The sequence below is a fragment of the Leptodactylus fuscus genome, chromosome 7 (assembly GCF_031893055.1).
Source record: "Leptodactylus fuscus isolate aLepFus1 chromosome 7, aLepFus1.hap2, whole genome shotgun sequence".
Lineage (NCBI taxonomy): Eukaryota > Metazoa > Chordata > Amphibia > Anura > Leptodactylidae > Leptodactylus > Leptodactylus fuscus.
The window spans coordinates 3499843-3526895 of record NC_134271.1 but is presented as its reverse complement, the minus strand read 5'-3'; the positions used below and the strand labels follow the sequence as shown (position 1 = coordinate 3526895).

The following is a 27053-nucleotide window of genomic DNA, read 5'->3' as shown; positions in this document are numbered from 1 at the left end:
TAGTGCTGCTCTATGGTGCTGCTCTATAGTGCTGCTCTAAAGTGCTGCTCTATGGTGCTGCTCTATGGTGCTGCTCTATGGTGCTAGTCTATAGTGCTGCTCTATGGTGCTAGTCTATAGTGCTGCTCTATGGTGCTGCTCTATGGTGCTAGTCTATAGTGCTGCTCTATGGTGCTGCTCTATAGTGCTGCTCTAAAGTGCTGCTCTAAAGTGCTGCTCTATGGTGCTGCTCTATGGTGCTGCTCTATGGTGCTAGTCTATAGTGCTGCTCTATGGTGCTGCTCTATGGTGCTAGTCTATAGTGCTGCTCTATGGTGCTGCTCTATGGTGCTAGTCTATAGTGCTGCTCTATGGTGCTGCTCTATGGTGCTGCTCTATGGTGCTGCTCTAAAGTGCTGCTCTATGGTGCTGCTCTATGGTGCTGCTCTATGGTGCTAGTCTATAGTGCTGCTCTATGGTGCTGCTCTATGGTGCTAGTCTATAGTGCTGCTCTATGGTGCTGCTCTATAGTGCTGCTCTAAAGTGCTGCTCTATGGTGCTGCTCTATGGTGCTAGTCTATAGTGCTGCTCTATGGTGCTGCTCTATGGTGCTAGTCTATAGTGCTGCTCTATGGTGCTGCTCTATGGTGCTAGTCTATAGTGCTGCTCTATGGTGCTGCTCTATGGTGCTAGTCTATAGTGCTGCTCTATGGTGCTGCTCTATGGTGCTAGTCTATAGTGCTGCTCTATGGTGCTACTCTATGGTGCTACTCTATGGTGCTGCTCTATGGTGCTGCTCTATGGTGCTAGTCTATAGTGCTGCTCTATGGTGCTAGTCTATAGTGCTGCTCTATGGTGCTAGTCTATAGTGCTGCTCTATGGTGCTAGTCTATAGTGCTGCTCTATGGTGCTGCTCTATGGTGCTAGTCTATAGTGCTGCTCTATGGTGCTGCTCTATGGTGCTGCTCTATGGTGCTAGTCTATAGTGCTGCTCTATGGTGCTAGTCTATAGTGCTGCTCTATGGTGCTGCTCTATGGTGCTGCTCTATGGTGCTGCTCTATAGTGCTGCTCTATGGTGGTTTCACTGGACGAGCTCGCAGATACATTTCATATGTTCTATCATTTTTATAAGCTCAGGAAACACCTTTAACCCACTTTTTCCCGACTCCCCTGCCTTCAGTTCTGTCTGTGATCTTCATGCGCTGTCACGGTTTCTTCATCTGCCTCCTGCAAGTCACGTCAGGATAAAGTCACTCTATAGCGGTCTGTCTCAAAACCAACACCCCCATCTTCCTAGTTCTTTGTATCCAGCTGAGAAAGAAATGAAAGAAGGGAAAGATTCCAGCAATGGATTTTATTGTAGGAAATGTTACAATGTTAAACATTCCATATCTCATTCTGGATCACAATGTTACAATGTTAAACATTCCATATCTCATTCTGGATCACAGTGTTACAATGTTAAACATCCTATATCTCATTCTGGATCACGGTCTTACATTTTACTTAAACATTATGTTTTTGTTCCCCTCTAGAGAGTCGTTCAGGCGAAAACAGCGGCAGCAAATCTCAACGATACCTATGAAAGTATCAATGAATTTGGCCCAATGGAATTGATCAACAGGGATATGGAAATGACTCCCTATGGGATGTTACGCAAGTCCGTCTCTACCGATTCCCTCAGCTCCATCTCCTCCATCGGAAATAACTTTGGCTCCGACTTTACTGTGGGACAGATTGAAGTCACGATGGATTACGATGTCCATTCCAACACATTGCATGTCTCCTTAATCCAAGGGAAGGATCTGCTGGAGAAGAAGGAAGATGGCAACTTTGAGTCTTGCTTTGTGCACATTAGTCTCCTCCCAGATGAACAGATTGTGGGAATTTCTAGAGTAAGTAGTTGCAGAATATGTAATGTACATACTGTATATATATACGTGGTGCTGTAGCCTATAACGTCACGATAGATAGAGCCTATGAGTCTTCCCCGACAGGTATTCTCTGGGGTAAGGAGGATCTCGCATGTTGTGTTTCCACACCTGAGCCTTGTGAAAAGATAAGATGAGATAAGCAAGGTTGTCTAGCAGCAGCTTAAGCCTTTCTCCAGACTGAAAACATGTGTATCCTCAGCCGAGCCAAGTGTGCATGTGCATGGAGGAGTCAGGGGAATGGCTGCACCAATGTCTAATAGGTATTAATGCAGTATATGCACCATAAAACTACATAGAGTGGTTGTTTGAAATAAGAAAACTTGCTCTAGTGCCAACTTCTGGAAGGTTGCTCCCTATAGATATCTATATTTGCATAATCCTTTCCCAGAATTCCTAGTAGAGCCTGCACGGTCTGTTAGACTCTATCACTGCAAGGTGACGTCTCCTTAAGGAGCCAGAATACCCTTCTGAATGGCTAAAAACTGAGCAAATAACAGCATAACTGAATGGGGTTAAACTTCAGTATCCAACATAGCCCGTGTGTAGTGTATGGTGCATTGGTAGCAGCGCTCACCCCAATGCCATGGCCTCTTCAGCCTGCTGACCTATGAGGGTCCCAGGTATCCAATGGGTCATCAATATATCAATACACCTATTTGAGCACACCACTCCTTAATGCCTGGTTTTCCAGCATTGGAGAAATTTTTATAGATCCGGCGGTAAACCGGGCTCTGAATGGGCACTTTACCACTTGTTTAGTGTTTTTCTCACGTTTGTTTACACTCTGTCACCCTTTTTGTGTGTCTGACGAAGGGATGCTGTACCCTTTTGGGACGCTTCCTGACGATGTCTGGGGATGAGGCCTGTAATGGGTCTCTCCCCTCTGTCAGCTGACCTGTCCTGGGGAACCGGGGCAGGCGCAGACTTCTTTGCCTGAGCCAAGGAGTATCTCTGGTGGTGGCAGCCCGGAGAGAAACTTGGCGACTGGTTATCCTGAGTACCCCTGGTGGTGGCAGCCCGGGGGGAAACCGGATGTTGGTAGGGCCATCCTGCTCCGGCAGATGGTCCTTTCGGATACTCGACCTCACTCGGTCACCTTTTGGTCCTTGTGGGGAAGAGTTTAGTCAGGAACCTCTCTCCCCTTTAGGGGAAGGGTGCGTTTTTTTGACAAGCATCCTGGGCACGTTTTTTTTAGTGTGGCACCCACACTTTTTTCGTGCACTTGGTGTTTTTTGATTGGCACATGCGGAGACCTTCGATAAAAAAAAAAAAAAAGGGTCATCAATATGTAAGTCCCTAAAAAACCCTTAAGGCCCAGGGCCCCACATTGTGAAAATTCAGTATGCTATAGACTCTAGGACCGTCCCTGCCTGCAGTCGGTGATTTATAGGGCGACATCTTCTATTTGGTCTTTGCATCTCCTTCGGACCAGTCTATTCCACGTCCCTGAGACTTGAGCTCTCCATTCATTACATGACTCTCTTCGCACTCCCACCTTCTTCCATGTTAAAAGACATTGCAGTGGAGTAATCTAGAAAGCCAGTGAATCGTATAGACAAGCAGCGAAGGCAGGCGCCCGTCCTTGGGGGATACTGCTTGCCAGGCTCCAGCCTCCCCGTGCTACGCTGCGTGGGTGTCTGTGCTACAACTTTAATATGCTAGATACTCATTAAAATATGACAGCGGAAAATCTTGTCCAGCTCCGTCTCTGCTGCAGGATTTTCTCTAAGACTCTTCATTATAATAAATACAACCGTACAAGAGACTACAAAACAAGTCTGGCAGGCGATGGCGGCCAATCCTTAACCCCTTCCTGCCAGTCTACTGACTGCAGAAGATCAGAAACCAAAAATATCCTTTGACCCCCTTTAATGTTAGGATTGTACAAGATGCAGAAGTCTACAAAGCCTTGAAGTCTAAAATAAAGACGAGCATCTCCTGCTGTGCACATAATGTCTGCATAGACTTCATTAGGCTTTCATGCTTTGCTTGTTCTGTGCTTTGGTCCCGGGCGCTCGGTAATTCGCAGCATTTCAGCCTCTGCTTTCTTCCCTTCTAGCACTTTCCGGATTCATTTGCTATGTTCTTCTATAGATCTAAGTGTAGCATCCAGATAGCAAGTGAAGACACAATGCATTGTCAGGGGTGTGACATGGACACGGTGCCCAGACCTATCTGTATCTGACCCCGCTCACTCCATAGGGATGTGCAGGGCTGGTGAGGGTGGTTGTAGTTATTCCTCTGGGGCACTCCCTGTACGGCGTCTACTGGCTGATTGTTTCCACCAATTCATGTTCTTATCATCTGTTAATGGTTGCTTTTACCGCAATTGGAATTTTCTCTCTCGCCCCCACCATTCCTGAGCAACAAGCGTCATTAGCTTTGGTGCCTGATGTGCTATTTCAGCTCTGTAATGTCAGGTGGGCGGTGTCAGACAGGGGAGCGTGTCAGAGCTCAGAATCACACCCCCCTTGTCTGCTCCTGCCTGACCCCGCCCTCCTGACAGTACAGAGCCAATCAGACACCAAAGCTAACAGCATTGATTGCTCAGGGATGGTGGGGGCTAGAGAAAAAAATTCTACTACCTTGGATAGACCATCAGTATGCACTTCCCATAGGTCTCAGATACGTCACTAACTATACGCTGTCCAATTAGGGTTGGTGATATGTGAACAACCAAAATTCTGCTCCGTGGTGTGGCGTATGAACAGGGGGCGGAGCTTGTAAAAAAGGTAACGAACCATCATTCTGATTTAGGACATAATTGCCCATTCCTAGTTACTGGTGACCCATAACTTAGAAGGACCTCCGCAACGCTGGGTGCAATCAGATATGGGATGTCCGTGGTCTGCGCCCGGTCAAAGCTCTTACTATCTTGTTGTGATATTATATTGAATTGGTTCCATGAATAATTTGACCCCGTCATGGTGGACACATCCACGTACCAACACTCCCGACCTCTTCTCGCTCTTCTATATGTTACTGGGTCTTTGTAGCCGGTGGATTTTACATTAATTAATGGAGAATAAGCCCCCGAGCGCCGCAGAAGCGTTTCAATATGTTTCAGATATGTCAGATACTTTATATTAAAATAGAATCTGATCTTATCATGTGTTTTGTGAGACTCCGCAGAGCCCGGGCGAGTGACAGCCGTACCAAGGCTAGTGAAGAATACAGATCATTACAGTCTGTAGGAGAGCCAATGGTTACATCTCTATTACTAATGGACGCAACGCCGGTGACATCGCCATCCATTATTCAGCTCTTTCTAATCCATTTTCCTGTCCATAATGATGGAGAAATCTACTTACCTGCCCCGGATCCATTTTTCCTAAATTATCCCCAATGATGATGTCTATTCTGGTGCCGACAATGACTGAAGACGGCCGTAGCTGAAACGCGCAGAATATATTGATATATCCATCCTTACTTTTCATGCCTATGATCAAGACATACAAGCAAAATTCTTAACAGGTTGCAGTTCACGTCACAACCACTGGATGGCCCCACAGAGACACACAGAGCATGAGCAGCTTCCTGCGAAATCATGTTTTTCATCAAAGCTGGTTATCACATGTCAGTCATACAGTGAGCCAAGAGGGAAGGTAACAAAGAAGACATCTCTATATTAGGACAGGCCCAACCTAAGTCATTGGGAGCGGTATAATAAAGCATGCAGAGGAGTCTGGCTAAAATACCTTCCAAACCAATTATTTTGGTCTCCTGATCCGGATGACCACCCAATGTCTACAATAATCCAGGCTGATACATCTAAGGTAGTCACTGTCTCCACCATCTCTATTACTGCTATAGACTTCTGTATCCTGATCCCAATGACCACCCAATGTCTACAATAATCCAGGCTGATACATCTAAGGTAGTCACTGTCTCCACTATCTCTATTACTGCTATAGACTTCTGTATCCTGATCCCAATGACCACCCAATGTCTACAATAATCCAGGCTGATACATCTAAGGTAGTCACTGTCTCCACCATCTCTATTACTGCTATAGACTTCTGTATCCTGATCCCAATGACCACCCAATGTCTACAATAATCCAGGCTGATACATCTAAGGTAGTCACTGTCTCCACTATCTCTATTACTGCTATAGACTTCTGTATCCTGATCCCAATGACCACCCAATGTCTACAATAATCCAGGCTGATACATCTAAGGTAGTCACTGTCTCCACCATCTCTATTACTGCTATAGACTTCTGTATCCTGATCCCAATGACCACCCAATGTCTACAATAATCCAGGCTGATACATCTAAGGTAGTCATTGTCTCCACTATCTCTATTACTGCTATAGACTTTTGTATCCTGATCCCAATGACCACCCAATGTCTACAATAATCCAGGCTGATACATCTAAGGTAGTCACTGTCTCCACCATCTCTATTACTGCTATAGACTTCTGTATCCTGATCCCAATGACCACCCAATGTCTACAATAATCCAGGCTGATAGATCTAAGGTAGCCACTGTCTCCACCATCTCTATTACTGCTATAGACTTTGGTCTCCTGATCCCAATGACCACCCAATGTCTACAACAATCCAGGCTGATACATCTAAGGTAGTCACTGACTCCGCCATCTCTATTACTGCTATAGACTTTGGTCTCCTGATCCCGAAGTCCTGCCAAAGTTTACACATATCCAGGCCGATCTAAGGTAGTCACTGTCTCCGCCATCTCTATTACTGCTATAGACTTCTGTATCCTGATCCCAATGACCACCCAATGTCTACAATAATCCAGGCTGATACATCTAAGGTAGTCATTGTCTCCGCCATCTCTACTACTGCTGTAGACTTTGGTCTCCTGATCCTGAAGACCTGCCAAAGTTTACACATATCCAGTCCGATCTAAGGTAGTCACTGTCTCTATTACTGCTGTAGATTTGGGTCTTCTGATCCCACCCAATGTCTCCATGTAACCCAAGTCCAGACTTTATAATAACATAATCCATTGAATCTCGTCTTCCTGTCACTTCCATGGACTTTGCCTTACACGGATATGTCTTGAGTCATCCCATTTGATATTATTGACATGTGTACAATATGGCGCAGCAGATGATACAGCCCTGAAGCCTGTCCATATCCATCCCTATTGTCCATATACACTCGGGGTCCTCTTACTATGTTGCGCCTCTAGCTGGGATTACCGCGGTTGGAGTTAGCGATCATTGTTCATTACAAGCTTAGTCGGATCAATACAGTAAATGGACGGGCGGCTGATGTAGCATTGTTGTATAAAACGTTGTGTCTCGGGGGGGATTAATTAAACTGACCTTGTGTTCTGCAGATTGGAACAATTAGTGGGATGAATTTACTACTACAGCTTAAAGGGAAGCTCCGAGCAGAACCCTGGCATTATATCCGGGTGTCCGCCAGGCTGTGCGGGTGCTGGTCCCATTGGCGAGATCTAGATTATGGGCAGATGAGCTCTCCTCCAAAAGGAAGAACATTGTCTGATCCCACCAAGTATAAAGGGATATACCAGAATAGATCATGAATATTTAAGTCCTGGGAACCCCTTTAAAGGTTGTTCCCATCTTCAGGACTAGATGGAAACTTGTAGCTTAATCTTAAAGCCCAATCCTTTGCTTTATCCTTGCCCTGTTTGCCAGATACCACTCATTCTACCTCCTCTTGGGTAGATTTCAGACCACCTCTGCTATCTAGACGCAGTGGCCGGGTTGGTGTCATCAGTCCCTATTTCCATTCACAGGGATTGACAGCTATTGGAGCCTCCTGTCAGATCATCAAGGCACAAAAAGGGCAAGAACATCACTGGCCTACAAACCCAAACACAATCATGTATATGTTAGCCTTGGGTGCACTGACCTGGAGAGTCTAAGCCCACCATGCAAAACCTGGAACTGGAGGGGAGAGGAGACAAGAGAACAGGTGAAACCCTGAGATGGGAAAAATCGACTTGGAGCTGGACACCCCCTTTAACTGTGAACTGAAAAATAATACAAGACTCAATCTCTGTTCACTGCTGTCTTCTGGTTTCCGTTACAAAGTGAAATTGTAGTGAAGTCCCAGATCTTATGTCGGGGTATCCCACTGACTTACAATAGGATTCTTCAGGTCCCGCCAAGATACCTGTCTGTTAAGAGGAAAAATAGCAATGCAGCGCAGTGTGTGCCATCATATATAAAGAAGGATTCTGTAACAGAGGATTAGTTGGGTTAAGATGGTCGATGTGTGCAAAATATATACACAGAGGGAGAATTACTGCTCATAATGATTGCATATGGCAACTATGATACTGAATGGGAATGGGATCATTGATACTGTCCCTATATGTTCATCCCCTATATAGAAAGGGCCTTAGCTGTGCCTACAATGGTGTTTAAATGAATATACTTCGCTGTGTATGTCAGTCTTTACTGCAGTTCTGGCATGCTATTCATTAATGAGGAAGATTAGGATGAGCAAAAAAGTGTCATTTACAATCGGATTCAGTCTCTAGACTTGTAAATAGACATAAAAATAAGGATGTGACTATTAACTATAAGCAATGCTGCACCGATGGTGACCTATCGAAGAGCCTGACTGTCCTTGCACAGGGCACCCTGGGGTCTGTATTCCTCCCATGCAATCTAAGACACTCAGATGGAATAACCCTCCTACGGGGGGCGCTCTTCTCATGTGTCCCTGTTTGCTATTGCCCCTATGTCCCATATAGCTCATCCCTCGCTGCACAGGGAGCGGCTCTCGGAGGTTTCCAGTCTTGCCCTCATTATATACAGTCCTATGAAAAAGTTTGGGCACCCCTATTAATCTTAATCATTTTTAGTTCTAAATATTTTGGTGTTTGCAGCAGCCATTTCAGTTTGATATATCTAATAACTGATGGACACAGTAATATTTCAGGATTGAAATGAGGGTTATTGTACTAACAGAAAATGCGCAATATGCATTAAACCAAAATTTGACCGGTGCAAAAATATGGGCACCTCAACAGAAAAGTGACATTAATATTTAGTAGATCCTCGTTTTGCAAAGATAACAGCCTCTAGTCGCTTCCTGTAGCTTTTAATCAGTTCCTGGATCCTGGATAAAGGTATTTTGGACAAACAATTCAAGTTCAGGTAAGTTTGATGGTCGCCAAGCATGGACAGCCCGCTCTCAAATGATCTGAAAACAAAGATTGTTCAACATAGTTGTTCAGGGGAAGGATACAAAACGTTGTCTCAGAGATTTAACCTGTCAGTTTCCACTGTGAGGAACATAGTAAGGAAATGGAAGAGCACAGGGACAGTTCTTGTTAAGCCCAGAAGTGGCAGGCCAAGAAAAATATCAGAAAGGCAGAGAAGAAGAATGGTGAGAAGAGTCAAGGACAATCCACAGACCACCTCCAAAGAGCTGCAGCATCATCTTGCTGCAGATGGTGTCACTGTGCATCGGTCAACTATACAGCGCACTTTGCACAAATAGAAGCTGTATGGGAGAGTGATGAGAAAGAAGCCGTTTCTGCACGTACGCCACAAATAGAGTTGCCTGAGGTATGAAAAAGCACATTTGGACAAGGCAGCTTCATTTTGGAAACAAAAATTGAGTTGTTTGGTTATAAAAAAAGGCGTTATGCATGGCGTCCAAAAAGAAACAGCATTCCAAGAAAAACACATGCTACCCACTGTAAAATTTGGTGGAGGTTCCATCATGCTTTGGGGCTGTGTGGCCAATGCCGGCATCGGGAATCTTGTTAAAGTTGAGAGTCGCATGGATTCCACTCAGTATCAGCAGATTCTTGAGAATAATGTTCAAGAGTGACGAAGTTGAAGTTACGCCGGGGATGGATATTTCAGCAAGACAATGATCCAAAACACCGCTCCAAATCCTCAGGCATTCATGCAGAGGAACAATTACAATGTCCTGGAATGGCCATCCCAGTCCCCAGACCTGAATATCATTGAACATCTGTGGGATGATTGGAAGCGGGCTGTCCATGCTCGGCGACCATCTAACTTAACTGAACGCGAATTGTTTGTCCAAAATACCTTTATCCAGGATCCAGGAACTGATTAAAAGCTACAGGAAGCGACTAGAGGCTGTTATCTTTGCAAAAGGAGGATCTACTAAATATTAATGTCACTTTTCTGTTCAGGTGCCCATACTTTTGCACCGGTCAAATTTTGGTTTAATGCATATTGCGCATTTTCTGTTAGTACAATAAACCTCATTTCAATCCTGAAATATTACTGTGTCCATCAGTTATTAGATATATCAAACTGAAATGGCTGCTGCAAATACCAAAATATTTAGAACTAAAAATGATTAAGATTAATAGGGGTGCCCAAACTTTTTCATAGGACTGTATAACCTCATTCCTCCTCTGTATTCCCTCTACAACATTCTCTGCTCTCAAAAAGTAAGCGAGAGCCGCAGAGATTTAACCAGCGGGCAGCCGGATAGATAAAACCCGGCAACATATGACAGATAATCCCCCATCTCGGCAGGAAATCCCAGTTGCATCAATTTGTTCCTTTTGGAAATGTTCATTGCTTGACTGAGTTTTGCTGCATCAGATGCTGATCTCTAACAAATACAGCAGAGACTACAGAGGCGGGGGAGGGCAGAGAAATACCGAGCGACCGCTGCCGTGTAGACTCTAAGGCTAAGGCCCCCCCGTAGCGAGCCTAAGAGCGCTGCGGAAAACACCACGCTGCAAATGCTTGGCTTCTATTTCTGCAGCGTTTTTCACAGACAGATTGCAGAGTTTTCCTCTGCGCACTTTCTACGTTTCCGTAGGTATCATTGGCGCGCTGCGATTTTTTTAAAAAAATCAGGGGCCTTTTTGAAATTGCAGCTTTTTCACTGTATATTTTTTCTGCAAGGTGTAGATGGGATTCGCCAGATTCTACCCACTTTGCAGGAATTGTAAAACACAGAATTCTCATAAAATGGAGGCCCCGGCCTTAAAGGGAGTCTACGCCATCAAAATCACTTATGCACCCCTTATACGCAGGCGCAGGGCCGGATAGTGAGATAGTTGTGTCATAGTCAGATGCGCATCAAAACAAGTTGCCGAAAAGTCGCATCAAATTTAATCCGTTGTGTATGCGATCACTTCTATTAAGCAGCGCTCGCTAACAATACCAGTATTACAGTATCTGGTGCCCTACTTTATAGTTACAGTATCTGGTGCCCTACTTGATAGTTACAGTATCTGGCGCCGTACTTGATAGTTACAGTATCTGGCGCCGTACTTGATAGTTACAGTATCTGGTGCCGTACTTGATAGTTACAGTATCTGGTGCCCTACTTGATAGTTACAGTATCTGGTGCCGTACTTGATAGTTACAGTATCTGGTGCCGTACTTGATAGTTACAGTATCTGGTGCCCTACTTGATAGTTACAGTATCTGGCGCCGTACTTGATAGTTACAGTATCTGGCGCCGTACTTGATAGTTACAGTATCTGGTGTCCTACTTGATAGTTACAGTATCTGGTGTCCTACTTGATAGTTACAGTATCTGGTGCCGTACTTGATAGTTACAGTATCTGGCGCCGTACTTGATAGTTACAGTATCTGGTGCCCTACTTGATAGTTACAGTATCTGGTGCCCTACTTGATAGTTACAGTATCTGGCGCCGTACTTGATAGTTACAGTATCTGGTGCCGTACTTGATAGTTACAGTATCTGGTGTCCTACTTGATAGTTACAGTATCTGGCGCCATACTTGATAGTTACAGTATCTGGCGCCGTACTTGATAGTTACAGTATCTGGTGCCGTACTTTATAGTTACAGTATCTGGCGCCGTACTTGATAGTTACAGTATCTGGTGCCGTACTTTATAGTTACAGTATCTGGCGCCGTGCTTGATAGTTACAGTATCTGGTGCCGTACTTGATAGTTACAGTATCTGGTGCCGTACTTGATAGTTACAGTATCTGGTGTCCTACTTGATAGTTACAGTATCTGGCGCCGTACTTGATAGTTACAGTATCTGGTGCCGTACTTGATAGTTACAGTATCTGGTGCCGTACTTGATAGTTACAGTATCTGGTGCCGTACTTGATAGTTACAGTATCTGGTGTCCCACTTGATAGTTACAGTATCTGGCGCCGTACTTGATAGTTACAGTATCTTGTGTCCTACTTCTTCGTCTTTCTTGATTCCCAGCCCCCTCTTTATGGCATGGCCACAGTTTCTCTGAGCTTTAGTCTTAGGCACCCTCCATACTCTGATCAGTTGGTCCACCCATGGGCAGTGGAGAGTATCTCAGACTATGACAATCCAGTGTACGTGGAGTAGTCTGAGACATTCGTGGCAATTTTGCACTAAGCTCTGCAAAAATCTTCTCACCAGGGATTGTCACTGAGTTTTGTGAACTTTTATTGTGACCCCAAGAGTTTGCACTCTCATACACAAGGCTCTCCATAATGCCGCACCTCCCTATATTTCCTCCCTCATCTCTATCTACCGCCCAACCCCCGCTCTCCGCTCACTCAATGACCTAACACTTCCATCCCCTATTATCAGAACCTCCCCTGCTCATATACAAGACTTCTCCCGAGCTGCACCACTTCTCTGGAATGCTCTACCCCAGACAATTAGAGTAACTCCCAATTTCTACAGTTTCAAACGCAAACTAAAGACACATCTTATCAGAGCGGCCGATCACAATGTCTAATGTAAACCCTTCCCCCTCCTCTGTCCCCGCTCCCACATTACCCCACATGATATGATGTCATCTCAGGGTAACTTTATAGGTCCGAGCTCCATCCACATGTTACAGGACACGACTGGTGACGGCTCATAAAGTCTTATGTCTGTGTAATGACAGTCACCTCTATTACAGAAGTGTCTGACCTCTGTATAAGCAATGCCGCCCCTGCTACCTCCTGTGTCCCCCCTCTACCTCATAGATTATAAGCTCTTGCGAGCAGGGCCCTCAGTCCCATTGTGTGAAATGATTTTCTTTGTAATATATCTTTGTGTCTGTATTTGAACCCTACAAATTGTACAGCGCTGCGGAATATGTTGGCGCTATAGAAATACCATTTATTATTATTATTATATTATTTGCACCACTATAGTAAGCCAGTAACTTGTTGATCAGTTGGGGGCACCTCCGATTCTGACAATGGGGTTCACTTGCTATGGATAGGTCAGAACTTGCTTGGTGGTGCCACCCCTTAGCCCCTCATTGTGTGCTGGGGAATTTCTTGCTCTATCAGTTTAGTGGTCGGATCTCTATTTTCTGGTTTCTCTGATGTCTCCTTGGCTTTTTGTATGCCAGTCCACCCGCAGCTTCTTCTGAAGTCTTCTGAGCTCACATCTCCCCGTAGCATCTGCTGCTTCAGTCTCCTATGAGACCTTACTAGGTTAATTCTTGTATTTTTCGCTCCAGGCTTAGGACATTAGTCTAATGAAAAAGAAAACCCCCAAGTCTCGTCTTTTGTCACGTCCTCTGTGTGTTTCCAAACATGGCAGCCTATTGTGAATATCCCAAGGAGATTCTCTATGTTTATTCCCGCAGACTTTCTATCAGGTTTGTCCCTAGAACATATGCATATCGTTTTTGTTTTGACAGATACAGAGAAATGCATATTCAGTTTTATTTGATGAGAAGTTTTCCATTCCCCTCGATCCGCTGGCGCTGGAAGAAAACAGCCTGAGGTTTTCTATTTTTGCAATAGACGGGGATGAAAGGAACGTCAGCACGGGAGTAGCGGAGCTGAAGTTGTCGGACCTGGACCTGAGTGTGAGGCCGTTTAATACGTGGATATACCTTCAGGACGTCAATAAGGTCGGTTCACTTCTCTGCCTTTACTAGTAACAAAGGAAATGGAACAATAAGTCAATTTAATCTAAATAAGTCATGAGCGGAGATTTAGGTGCATGACTGAAGATCTCTTCACTGTCGGCTGCTTATACTAACAGGAGTCTGGAGTAGTCTGAGCACCACCTCCTGTCTCATCATTGGTTCAAGCTACTGCTGTGACCACACCCATTATAGATTTACCAGTTCTGATTGGCTGCTCCAGATAAGTCCATAGGAACATACTAGTAACAAATTAGTCAATATGATCCAAATAAGTCATAAGCGGAGATTTAGGTGCATGACTGAAGATCTCTTCACTGTCGGCTGCCTATACTAACAGGAGTCTGGAGTAGTCTGAGCACCACCTCCTGTATCATCATTGGTTCAGGTTACTGCTGTGACCACACCCATTATAGATTTACCAGTTCTGATTGGCTACTCCAGATATGCCCATGAGGAACTGAGAAACTCATGTAGGCTGCAAATGCACCGATAGATTTGGTGCAGCTTTTTGCAGGGATTGGGTGGAGTCAGAGTCAGGAAAAGGTTTAAAAAATCTGAATTATTTTACATTATCTTACTGATTGTACAATTAATTAGTTGCATAACAGATCACTTTGATTTACACGGCAGCCAGGTCGCACTTTGACACTAGACAGATCTGTCCACTACGTCACTCACCTACAACATCCTATTAGAGGTTTAGAGATTTGGGGGTGACAGACTCACGTCAAACTATTATAAGATTTGCAATAAGTTGCAAAAACGAAGTCTCCGCAGCTTTTTGGGATGTACTTGGACTTTGCTGTGGAAGATCTTCAAGATCTCCAGTAAGAACAAGAAGTTGGCCCTTGTCCTAAAGCTCTTTGTGGATCTGCTGTATATTGGCAGGCACAAGATGATAATGATGTAAACCTCTGTTCTGTGAACCACAATGTTGTCTTGTAGGCCGCAGATGCTGTCGGAGAAATCCTGCTGTCTCTGAGTTACCTGCCGACAGCGGAACGTCTGACAGTGGTCGTGGTCAAAGGAAAGAACCTGCTGTGGACGGAAGGAAAGACCACGGCAGGTAAGAGCATGGAGACCCTGTAACACTTCACTCCCTTCTCACCACTTAGTGTTCCGGTACTTTCTAGACGTTGTATCGCCCAGTGATTCCTTAGAGACAGAACGATGCCGGTGCTCCTATGAGTTGCACCACGGAAGAAGTTGTTTGCTTTTCTGTAGACTGATCGTCTGATGTCAGCCGGTGCCCAGGCTCCCCGAAGAGGGAAATGGCTTTGGGTTTAGGGGCCCATTACTGAGGGGAGGAGACAGGTCTGGCTGATGGAGAGATGGCTCATTGATGGACGATAACTAATAGTAGGAATCATCTAACAAGGCCAAGCCAGTGAGCCATAGGGAGAGATTGTGGGGAAAGGAAAACGCTGCAGCCAACAGGATGCCAATCAGTTTGGTGAACCGGTGCATGGTAATGTGAAGGCTTGGCGAGCCGGGGCCCGGTCTGGTGGTGACTGACAGTCATCCCCTCGCTCAGCACTGCAGCCTGGAGGGGCTCATTGTTAGCCATGGTGTTGGGTGTCACATGTCTCATTTCTATGCCAGTAGAAGACTCCAGGTGACCCACAAGGGGGTGGAGTCTTGGCAGTAGCTACATGAGGGATCAGCGCCTTGAAGGCTGTGTAAGACCTGGGATGATGCCGGCCGCACTAAGCGCCATATTGCCAGTGTTCTCTGTTCTGCTGGCCTCTATAGAGATACAGTCAGCTTCTATGGAAGCACCGACCGACCCAGCAGAATTTAGCAATTGTTACCCCACTAGGGGCACTTACTGTATCAGACCCACTACTTGGTGGCATGCTTTTCAGGTGATATTATAGCACACATTGATTGCACATGGCAGATACTGTATCATAGCCTTGGGTACACATCGTGTGCTGGCAGACACCAGTGGCCCCATGACATCAGTATAGTGCAAGAGCTAAGCACGATGACATCACAAGCTGTAGGAGGCGCCACTGGGTACCCGCTATCGACAGGGCATGGATCAGTTTTGTACACTTGTTATCCAACCCAGATTGTCTCAGACACCTTCTATAGCTGTAGGCCAAAGGTTGGATATTCCTTCCCATTCCCCTCACATGTGCACACCCGGCTGTATGTATATCTGTGCAATCCCGAGTCCCGGCTGTATGTATATCTGTGCACACCTGGCTGTATGTATATCTGTGCAATCCCGAGTCCCGGCTGTATGTATATCTGTGCACACCTGGCTGTATGTATATCTGTGCAATCCCGAGTCCCGGCTGTATATATATTGTGCACACCCAGCTGTATGTATATATGTGCACACCTGGCTGTACGTATATCTGTGCACACCTGGCTGTATGTATATCTGTGCAATCCCGAGTCCCGGCTGTATATATATTTGTGCACACCCGGCTGTATGTATATATGTGCACACCTGGCTGTATGTATATCTCTGCACACCTGGCTGTATATATATATGTGCACACCCGGCTGTATGTATATATGTGCACACCCGGCTGTATGTATACCTGTGCACACCCGGCTGTATATATACCTGTGCACACCCGGCTGTATGTATATATGTGCACACCCGGCTGTATGCATATCTGTGCACACCTCACTGTATGTATATCTGTGCACACCCGGCTGTATGTATATCTGTGCACACCCGGCTGTACGTATATCTGTGCACACCCGGCTGTACGTATATCTGTGCACACCCGGCTGTACGTATATCTGTGCACACCCGGCTGTACGTGTATATGTGCACACCCGGCTGTACGTGTATCTGTGCACACCCGGCTGTACGTGTATCTGTGCACACCCGGCTGTACGTGTATCTGTGCACACCCGGCTGTACGTATATCTGTGCACACCCGGCTGTACGTATATATGTGCACACCCGGCTGTACGTATATATGTGCACACCCGGCTGTATGTATATCTGTGCACACCCGGCTGTATGTATATCTGTGCACTCCCGGCTGTATGTATATATGTGCACACCCGGCTGTATGTATATATGTGCACACCCGGCTGTATGTATATATGTGCACACCCGGCTGTATGTATATCTGTGCACACCCGGCTGTATGTATATCTGTGCACACCCGGCTGTATGTATATATGTGCACAACTGGCTGTATGTATATCTGTGCACACCCGGCTGTATGTATATCTGTGCACACCCAGCTGTATGTATATATGTTCACACCCGGCTGTATGTATATATGTGCACACTCGGCTGTATGTATATATGTGCACACCTGGCTGTATGTATATCTGTGCACACCCGGCTGTATATATATCTGTGCAATCCCGAGTCCCGGCTGTATATATATTTGTGCACACCCGGCTGTATGTATATATGTGCACACCTGGCTGTATGTATATCTCTGCACACCTGGCTGTATATATATATGTGCACACCCGGCTGTATGTATATATGTGCACACCCGGCTGTATGTATATCTGTGCACTCCCGGCTGTATGTATATCTGTGCACTCCCGGCTGTATGTATATATGTGCACACCCGGCTGTATGTATATATGTGCACACCCGGCTGTATGTATATATGTGCACACCCGGCTGTATGTATATATGTGCACACCCGGCTGTATGTATATCTGTGCACACCCGGCTGTATGTATATCTGTGCACACTCGGCTGTATGTATATCTGTGCACACCCGGCTGTATGTATATCTGTGCACACCCGGCTGTATGTATATCTGTGCACACTCGGCTGTATGTATATCTGTGCACACCCAGCTGTATGTATATCTGTGCACACCCGGCTGTATGTATATCTGTGCACACCTGGCTGTATGTATATATGTGCACACTCGGCTGTATGTATATCCGTGCACACCCGGCTGTATGTATATCCGTGCACACCCGGCTGTATGTAAATCTGTGCACACCCGGCTGTATGTATATATGTGCACACCCGGCTGTATGTATATCTGTGCACACCCGGCTGTATGTATATCTGTGCACACCCGGCTGTATATATATTTGTGCACACCCGGCTGTATGTATATATGTGCACACCCAGCTGTATATATATATGTGCACACCTGGCTGTACGTATATGGGGAATTGGGAATGACCACAATTACAAGGGTCAGCCAAGTATTTGCTAGAACGTGGTGCTGAATCTTATGTCCATTCCACAAAAACTCAAAGGCCTTTTATTTGTGGATATGAATCTACTTAGTAAAGACGCAGAATCCGGCAAAGTATCGGCAGGCAGTAAAACGACTTGGCTGTATTTATAGTCGGACATTGTGTCTTGTTCTGAAATATTATGTGATAATAAAAGTAATGATCTGCGAGTGTTAAAGTATTGAGCAGTAATGCTGGCCGAATCCTCCTAGAAAGGTAATCTGGGGTATTCATCACCTTGCAGAAGACGTCGGGTCAGCAGATATTTCATAGTTTTGCTGGCGGCGTATGAACGTGCCGGCTCTGTAATACCAATGAGCAGGAAAGAGCTTTGTATTCCCCAGAATAACAGCGGTGTCAGGGCGCACATTCATCTTTATCCTACCGAAAGGAGAGAAAAAGCAAATATTGTTTCACGTGTTAGGACCCCGCAATGAAATAATGGACGGACGGACTGTCCTTCACATCTGGCCATGGCAGGAGAACCTCATAAGACATAGCGGGACATGGCGGCATCACCGCGACAGGGCACCAATGTCATATATGGACGGGCTTAGTGTGTCGTTCCTCCAGAGCTGCACTCATATAATAGGGGGACGTGCGGTGAGGTCCAGGACAGGTCGGTGAGAGCCCCTTGACGTCTCCCCCACACTCATCTTCAGCATTATCTGCTCTTTACTAAAGGTAAACACAAATGATGGATTTACCGAACCATTGAACAGAAGATAAAACTCCACAAATGGCTTCTAGCAGATGTTTTACTTGTCCATTTGCAGAAATTCGATCAGAGACTGTTGGTTCCCGCGCGTATCTGCTTCCTGTAGCCTCAAATATTTGCCTAAACCCTCCTCAGACCACATTAGCGGGGCCCGTTGTTTACTCTCATCCTGTTACTTTGTATCCACAGACCCATTTGTGAAAGTCTATCTGCTGCAAGATGGCAGGAAGATCAGCAAGAAGAAGACGGCCGTGAAACGAGACGACAGAAACCCCGTCTTCAATGAAGCCATGATCTTCTCCGTGCCAGCCATAGTCCTGCAGGTGAGTCCCATATAACCAGTACAATGGAGGTATATCCCATATAACCAGTACAATGGACGTATATCCCATATAACCAGTACAATGGACGTATATCCCATATAACCAGTACAATGGACGTATATCCCATATAACCAGTACAATGGACGTATATCCCATATAACCTGTACAACGGACGTATATCCCATATAACCTGTACAATGGACGTATATCCCATATAACCAGTACAATGGACGTATATCCCATATAACCTGTACAATGGACGTATATCCCATATAACCAGTACAATGGAGGTATATCCCGTATAACCAGTACAATGGACGTATATCCCGTATAACCAGTACAATGGACGTATATCCCATATAACCAGTACAATGGACGTATATCCCATATAACCAGTACAATGGACGTATATCCCATATAACCAGTACAATGGACGTATATCCCATATAACCAGTACAATGGACGTATATCCCATATAACCAGTACAATGGACGTATATCCCATATAACCTGTACAATGGACGTATATCCCATATAACCTGTACAATGGACGTATATCCCATATAACCAGTACAATGGACGTATATCCCATATAACCTGTACAATGGACGTATATCCCATATAACCAGTACAATGGAGGTATATCCCGTATAACCAGTACAATGGACGTATATCCCGTATAACCAGTACAATGGACGTATATCCCATATAACCAGTACAATGGACGTATATCCCATATAACCAGTACAATGGACGTATATCCCATATAACCAGTACAATGGACGTATATCCCATATAACCTGTACAATGGACGTATATCCCATATAACCAGTACAATGGACGTATATCCCATATAACCTGTACAATGGACGTATATCCCATATAACCTGTACAATGGACGTATATCCCATATAACCTGTACAATGGACGTATATCCCATATAACCAGTACAATGGACGTATATCCCATATAACCTGTACAATGGACGTATATCCCATATAACCAGTACAATGGACGTATATCCCATATAACCAGTACAATGGACGTATATCCCATATAACCAGTACAATGGACGTATATCCCATATAACCAGTACAATGGACGTATATCCCATATAACCAGTACAATGGACGTATATCCCATCTAACCAGTACAATGGACGTATATCCCATATAACCTGTACAATGGACGTATATCCCATATAACCAGTACAATGGACGTATATCCCATATAACCTGTACAATGGACGTATATCCCATATAACCAGTACAATGGACGTATATCCCGTATAACCAGTACAATGGACGTATATCCCGTATAACCAGTACAATGGACGTATATCCCATATAACCAGTACAATGGACGTATATCCCATATAACCTGTACAATGGACGTATATCCCATATAACCAGTACAATGGACGTATATCCCATATAACCAGTACAATGGACGTATATCCCATATAACCTGTACAATGGACGTATATCCCATATAACCTGTATACGGGGGTGGGGGGGGGGGGCATGGAGTAGAGACCTGGCTGAGAATACATTACTGGTGATTGTGTCCCTGTCCTCATATTCCCATTAGTATTCACAGCAGCGCTTTCTATCTGCCCCGGGTCTAAATTTTTGAGAATTTTTTTCTCTGATTTCATATCTAAATGGCCCAATCACATAATATTTTTGGAGGGGTAATGTGTCTCACTAGTGAGAGGCGGCCCCGGGACTTATTAGACCGGATATGCTAAGAATTCTGGGTAAGGAACATACAAGTAAGCTCCTTGCTAAGAAGAAGAACATGCTCTAGCGCCACCTTTTGGAAGGAGCTCCCTATAGATCAATGCTTTATGTCTTCTTCCAGTTCTTAGCACCTCGCTATTACTTAAGGCCCCTATCTACAGGACAGCCCAACTATGTTCTGGGTCAGGAGGGGCCCCCGACTCTCCCCAAACAGATAATGTCAATTTCAGTGTCAAATCTTTTTGGATTTGGGGTTACCTTCCACCAGAGGTCACAGTTTCAGTGTCAGCCACCATGACGCCCCCCCATACAGATACCATATAGCAGGCTGAACCTTGTAGGGTTGTCAGTGTTATATGCAATAGCAGTTGTCACCAACATGTTCCTGAGATGTAGAAATCCCAGGGCTGATGTGCTCTCAGAAGACATCTGCGGCATCTCGATCTATTGATGGCGTTTTATTCAGGTGGAAATCCTCTGTCACTACTTGTTTTCTCCGTGTCCAGACTGCGGATTGTTCTCTGATTAAGTGTTATTAGGAGAAGGAAGACATTTATAGGGCATTGAAGAACGACTTGTGCGCGAGGCCGCAGGACGCCGTATACTAAGGAGGACACTGAGCGGTTAGAACACGGAAATCCTCAAACACGACCTCTCTGCTGTACAGACGCCAGGTGGAGCTTTGGAAAACCCCTTTAAGTATATTGCCACCTTAACACATGATGGCAGGTCAGACTACGCAGGATTGGTTTGCAGTCTGTTACAATGGAGACACATTGGTCTGCACAGGAAATTTATACACAGAGGATTTTGAGTTTTAGCAACATTGTTGCATTTTAGCAATTTCAATTGTTACAAATGTTTCCTTTAAGCTTTTTGTTTTCATTGTGGAGATAACGCCTGACGCTTTGTTGTCATTGCAGGACCTGTCCTTGCGGATTACAGTGGCAGAATGCTGCGACGATGGACGGGCCGAGAATATTGGACATGTCATCATCGGTCCGTCTGTTAGTGGGATGGGGATGACTCACTGGAACCAAATGTTAGCCACACTAAGAAAGCCCGTGTCCATGTGGCATCAACTGCGGAGGAATTAAGGAGCTCGGGGGCCCCGATATGGACACGAGACCGTGGGGCCGGTAAACATATCACTATACCAACCTGTGTAGATACCGTGCATGGCACCTCCAGACTCCTCTGACTCTTGTAAGATTTCAAGCAGTTAAGTGACAACTGCTGCGCCAGGCAGTAAAGTGACAACTGCTGCACCAGGCAGTAAAGTGACAACTGCTGTGCCAGGCGGTAAAGTGACAACTGCTGTGCCAGGCGGTAAAGTGACAACTGCTGCGTCAGGCAGTAATATGACAACTGCTGCGCCAGGCGGTAGTGACAACTGCTGTGCCAGGCGGTAAAGCGACAACTGCTGCGCTCATGATTTGTTTTGTGAATTTGTTTTCCGGGGTTATTTGAGGATGGATTGTGTATAGCAAAAAAATATTACTATTGCTTTTCAGCGTTATTGCCAAACCGTGATCTGCTTTGCTGCGCAAGTGAAACTAAATCCAGCTATCGTGAGGACGGAGGGGCCTAATATTTACTGTATCTACAACACTTAGGGGTGAACTGACCGCCAATGGGCTAGCAACGGCCCCTGACCAAAGCCATAACTACATATAATGACTGAGTACTGTATGTACGGTTACTATGACACAGACACAATATTGAGAACCATATAGGGTTAAATCGATTCTTACGCTGCCCTCATAAAATATAGTCCTGATATAACCAAACGCACCTTCAGGTACAACCTAATACAGCCGTCTCTTTCCTCCTGGTGGTGCAGGAATATAAGATTTTGTGATACTCTGTCACGAGTTGTTTATCCTACTTGTGTCTGTGTGTGGCCATCTAGTGGTTGCGGTGAGTATTGCAGCCTGTTTTAGTAGCAGCTCATGATATTATATGAGCTGAGGTCAGGGAGGACACGTCTGTAATCTCTTATTGATGTCTAGTCCGGAGCGTTGACTGTCGGGGCTGTCCATGCATTTAAAGGGGAATCCAATCCAATATTGAAAACCCAGTGGGGGGGGGGGGGAGGGGTCTATGGAGGTAAAAAAACACTGTCAGGATTTATTTCATAACATATTTATAGCTTTGAAGCTCAGTTCTTTTTATATAAAGCTTCATATGTTCTGCCCTATATATGGCCGCACATAGTATTAGGACCCCCAGCCCTGCACAGTATGAGGCCTGGATAGCGAGTATGGTGAGTATAGTCAGTACTCCGAGAGCCTCCCATTGCTCCTGGCACTGGTGTGAACTATGTCTGAGCATTGTCCAGGGCAGAGAGAGGTGAGTAATGACAAGTAGTATATTCACCGCTCACTCCAGGGTCCTGCTGGTGACCAGCGATCAGTAGTGATGGGAGAGATCTCCTGATCACAGTGAGCAGTCCGGGGGGCTTTTTTGACTATAACACTGCAGCCTTATGTATACACCGCCCCCTAGTGTATACACCGCCACCCTAGTGTATACACCACCCACTTATGTATACACCGCCCCCTAGTGTATACACCGCCACCCTAGTGTATACACCACCCACTTATGTATACACCGCCCCCTTGTGTATACACCACCCCCTAGTATATATACCACCCTCTTGTGCATACACCGCCCCCTAGTGTATACACCACCCTCTTGTGCATACACCGCCCCCTAGTGTATATACCACCCCCTTGCGCATACACCGCCTCCTAGTGTATACACCACCCCCTAGTATATATACCGCCCCATTGTGCATACACCGCCCCCTAGTATATACACCGCCCCCTTGTGCATACACCACCCCCTAGTATATATACCACTCCCTTGTGTATACACCGCCCCCTAGTGCCCCTGATCCTAATGATAGGCCATCAGTATTCTAACCGCCAAAGATCCCAGTAATCACGGCCATCCCGACATCTCGCTCCCTGGGCCGCCTCCAGCGCCGTCCGTTCCCATTTTCTAGTGACATGAGACAGAACCTTCGTCTGACTAAGCACCTTTTCTAAATCTGTAATTTCTTGGCGAGGGAGTTGTCAGCGAGCCTCTGGGCTGGGCGTAATGACATGTAAATATATGGAGATGAACAAGCTCTCGTCGGCCATGTGCATGCAAAGTACGTCCTGATATTTTTCTACTGTACTGTGAGGTTAGCAGAGCGGCTACTTGTAGGCAACGCAATACTAGCAAAGACAAAAATCTCCACGCCACTCACTCAGATCAAGAGATGAAATTGTATTTTCTTAAGCGTATTTGTTACGTCTGCGAATCTTCAGAGGTGCATTGGTAAGAATGCAAATAAAGGGGTTGCCCATGAACAGCGCCACCTCTATCCACAGGCCGTGTTTGGTATTGCATATAATCCCCATTCAATTGAATTGGACTAAACTGCAATACCAGGCACTGTCCATGGTCAAGGGTGGCGCTGTATGTAATAAATAAGTCTTGTCTTTCTGATTCTGGACGACCCCTTTGATCGCCTTTGACACAACGCACACTTGTCCTCGACTAACACATTTTCCTAAAGAAGCCAACCTTTATATTTTTCACGGATTTCATGTAAGCAGTTTATATTTTTCTACAAGACTCTTCATAAATATCTGCATTTATTATACATTAGATGGGGAATATGGTCAGCCGATGTGGGAAGGGTTAATAAGATGACATCACTATGTCAGTATATACAGTGTATACGGCGCATTATCCCGTATATCCCATTTAGATGTGATGGCGGTGACCGGGTAATAGAATCTAAGAAGGAACGGATCAGAGATCTAGACATGTGGTTTGATACAAAGTGTCGGATCCCGACGTTCTCTAGAAAAACTGATACAATAATCGAGTGTTCTGCAGATTGTTGTATAATAAAGGAGTCTGCAGAACTTGTCATTTATATCCCTGCCCATCCTGGGCTTAGGAGTCCGGTGGGCGGTCCTACTCACTGACTCACTAATCCCGCCCACTGGACTCCTAAGCTCAGAACGTGCAGGTGTATACATGAATAATGTACGAGTTATATTAAATCTTTCTTCATAAAATCTTTATATGAATGTGCTCAGCTCCATCTGCTCTATAACAGGAAGCATCAGGGTCACAGGTTCCCTTTAAGGACCACCAGACAGAGCAGAAAGGGGTTCAAGCAGCTCTTTGTGGAGGACCCAACATGTCCCCACTCCCATTGGAAACATGTAATGCTTCATTTCTCCTGAGGAGGCACTGCAGGATCCGGATACAGTTTATTTTCTTGCAGCAGGATACACTGTGATCAGTTTATTGTCCTGGACCCGGCTAGATAATCGGGAAGGCCAAAGATGAGAACATATGACTAAAGGGGTATGAATTGGAATATGGCCGGGGGTGGTCGGGGCACTGAATAAAAGATCCAGGTCTAGACCAGGTTTCCATCATTTGTATCTCTCTTAGAACATTCATCAGATTAGAGGCTCCATTCAGTGTCTCAGGTGGCCCCACAGATGATGCCTGGACCAGCAGGGTACATGTGGGACCACCACCCCATACAATCTCCTTTTAACCCCATGACCACACTCCGGGAACCCTTTTTGAGTGATTGGAGGATCCAGTGTTGGGCAGGTAAAATCATGGGGTAACTCCTTTAAGGAAATGGACATTACAAAATGATCTACCAATGGGAGGAAGTTCAGTGACTACAGAGATCATCTCTCTCAATGGTATCGGTGGAGCTGGAGCTTTACATCCTACAGCTCCAACCTATGAGGGTCCACACCTGGTGTCTAAGAGGTCCTGCCGATAGGTGAGACACAGGCCACAGTGCTGGAGATACCGCCATATAATACTTTATATCATTTGTGTAGAGGGAACATTAAGAAACACTTCATTCGCCTGTTGCTACATCTTACAAATGATCTCCCCTTGGACTAATAGATTGGCGTCTACTTGAGACCATCACTCAGTGCCTTTTACATGGGTCGATGAGTTTCTGGATGAGCAATCTTTTATATTGTCCCAGATTCAGTGACGCCCTCAGTGGTCAGACTTTACAGAAACAGAGTATCTCTGAGCTATGAGAGAATGGAGAGATGGAATGGAACAGAGAGCTACAATGTTTCCATAAGTCTCATTCACTTCTGTGCTCAGAGCTACAATGTTTCCATAAGTCCCATTCACTTCTGTGGCTCAGAGCTACAATGTTTCCATAAATCCCATTCACTTCTGTGGCTCAAAGCTACAATGTTTCCATAAATCCCATTCACTTCTGTGGCTCAGAGCTACAATGTTTCCATAAATCCCATTCACTTCTGTGGCTCAAAGCTACAATGTTTCCATAAATCCCATTCACTTCTGTGGCTCAGAGCTACAATGTTTCCATAAATCCCATTCACTTCTGTGGCTCAGAGCTACAATGTTTCCATAAATCCCATTCACTTCTGTGGCTCAGTGCTACAATGTTTCCATAAATCCCATTCACTTCTGTGGCTCAGTGCTACAATGTTTCCATAAATCCCATTCACTTCTGTGGCTCAGTGCTACAATGTTTCCATAAATCCCGACCATTGAGGACTTCACTGTCAGCAAGATCACGATCAGGTAAGAGTCAGGATGAAACCTGGGGAAGTGGGGGGTTCAGTTTAGAGATAGGTGCGGGTCTTACAGGTGGGATCGGCACCCTCAGACGTTCATAGTGTATCCTGTGGATAAGCCAATGTCTACATCCTTTAGATGGGCAGAGAATCTCCTTGTGTAAAAGGTCCAGTAATTCCAAGGTTCAGTGTCCGAGACTTGCAACGGTTGTCTTGAGTCTGTTACAATCTGCCCGATGCTTCTCGTAAAGTAACCGATGTGGAAAGATTTCCTCGATAGATTTGTATTACGCCGGTTCTCTTAGTATAAGTGTAAATATCGCTCAGTTTCGTATCTGATGCCGCGTCTTCATGTCCATCTTCACCTATCTTCTGTAGGACGCCGCCGGCGTTCCGACCACCACTTTTATATAACGGCCACCTGGATATCCGTCACAGTGTTACATTTTCTATCTTCTTTATTACATCTCTATTCGCACCAATACGAAGAATTTCCCGGACGACTCCATTTTGGAACTAGATAAGAGCAATAATGATTATTGTACATAAATGTTTCGTTACGGCGCTCGTCTCCTCGTAGGGGATCTATAGACGACCGCCATCTGTTCACTCGACAGTTCTGGAACGTAACCGCAATAACGTGGAGGCGCGATGAAGATTTACTACGAGATTCTGTCACCTTCATTTTAAGGTTTTCTTCTGTAAAAATTCTCTTTGAAATTTTATGAAACTCTATTAAAAACATCAAAATGAAATGTCAGGT

At 45.3% G+C, this 27053-nt stretch overlaps 1 protein-coding gene across 1 annotated transcript in view; it reads left to right on the top strand.

Annotated features, from left to right (window-relative positions):
• The window catches only part of SYT12 (synaptotagmin 12), a 45238-nt gene extending 23438 nt beyond the window's left edge, over nucleotides 1-21800 (top strand). The window contains exons 4-8 of the mRNA XM_075280819.1: nucleotides 1516-1875; nucleotides 13478-13693; nucleotides 14657-14777; nucleotides 18813-18946; nucleotides 21611-21800. Of these exons, the coding sequence (XP_075136920.1) occupies nucleotides 1516-1875; nucleotides 13478-13693; nucleotides 14657-14777; nucleotides 18813-18946; nucleotides 21611-21784 (1005 nt within the window). The 3' untranslated portion in view covers nucleotides 21785-21800. The remainder of the gene's footprint in view (nucleotides 1-1515; nucleotides 1876-13477; nucleotides 13694-14656; nucleotides 14778-18812; nucleotides 18947-21610) is intronic.
• Nucleotides 21801-27053: the final 5253 nt, after the last annotated feature.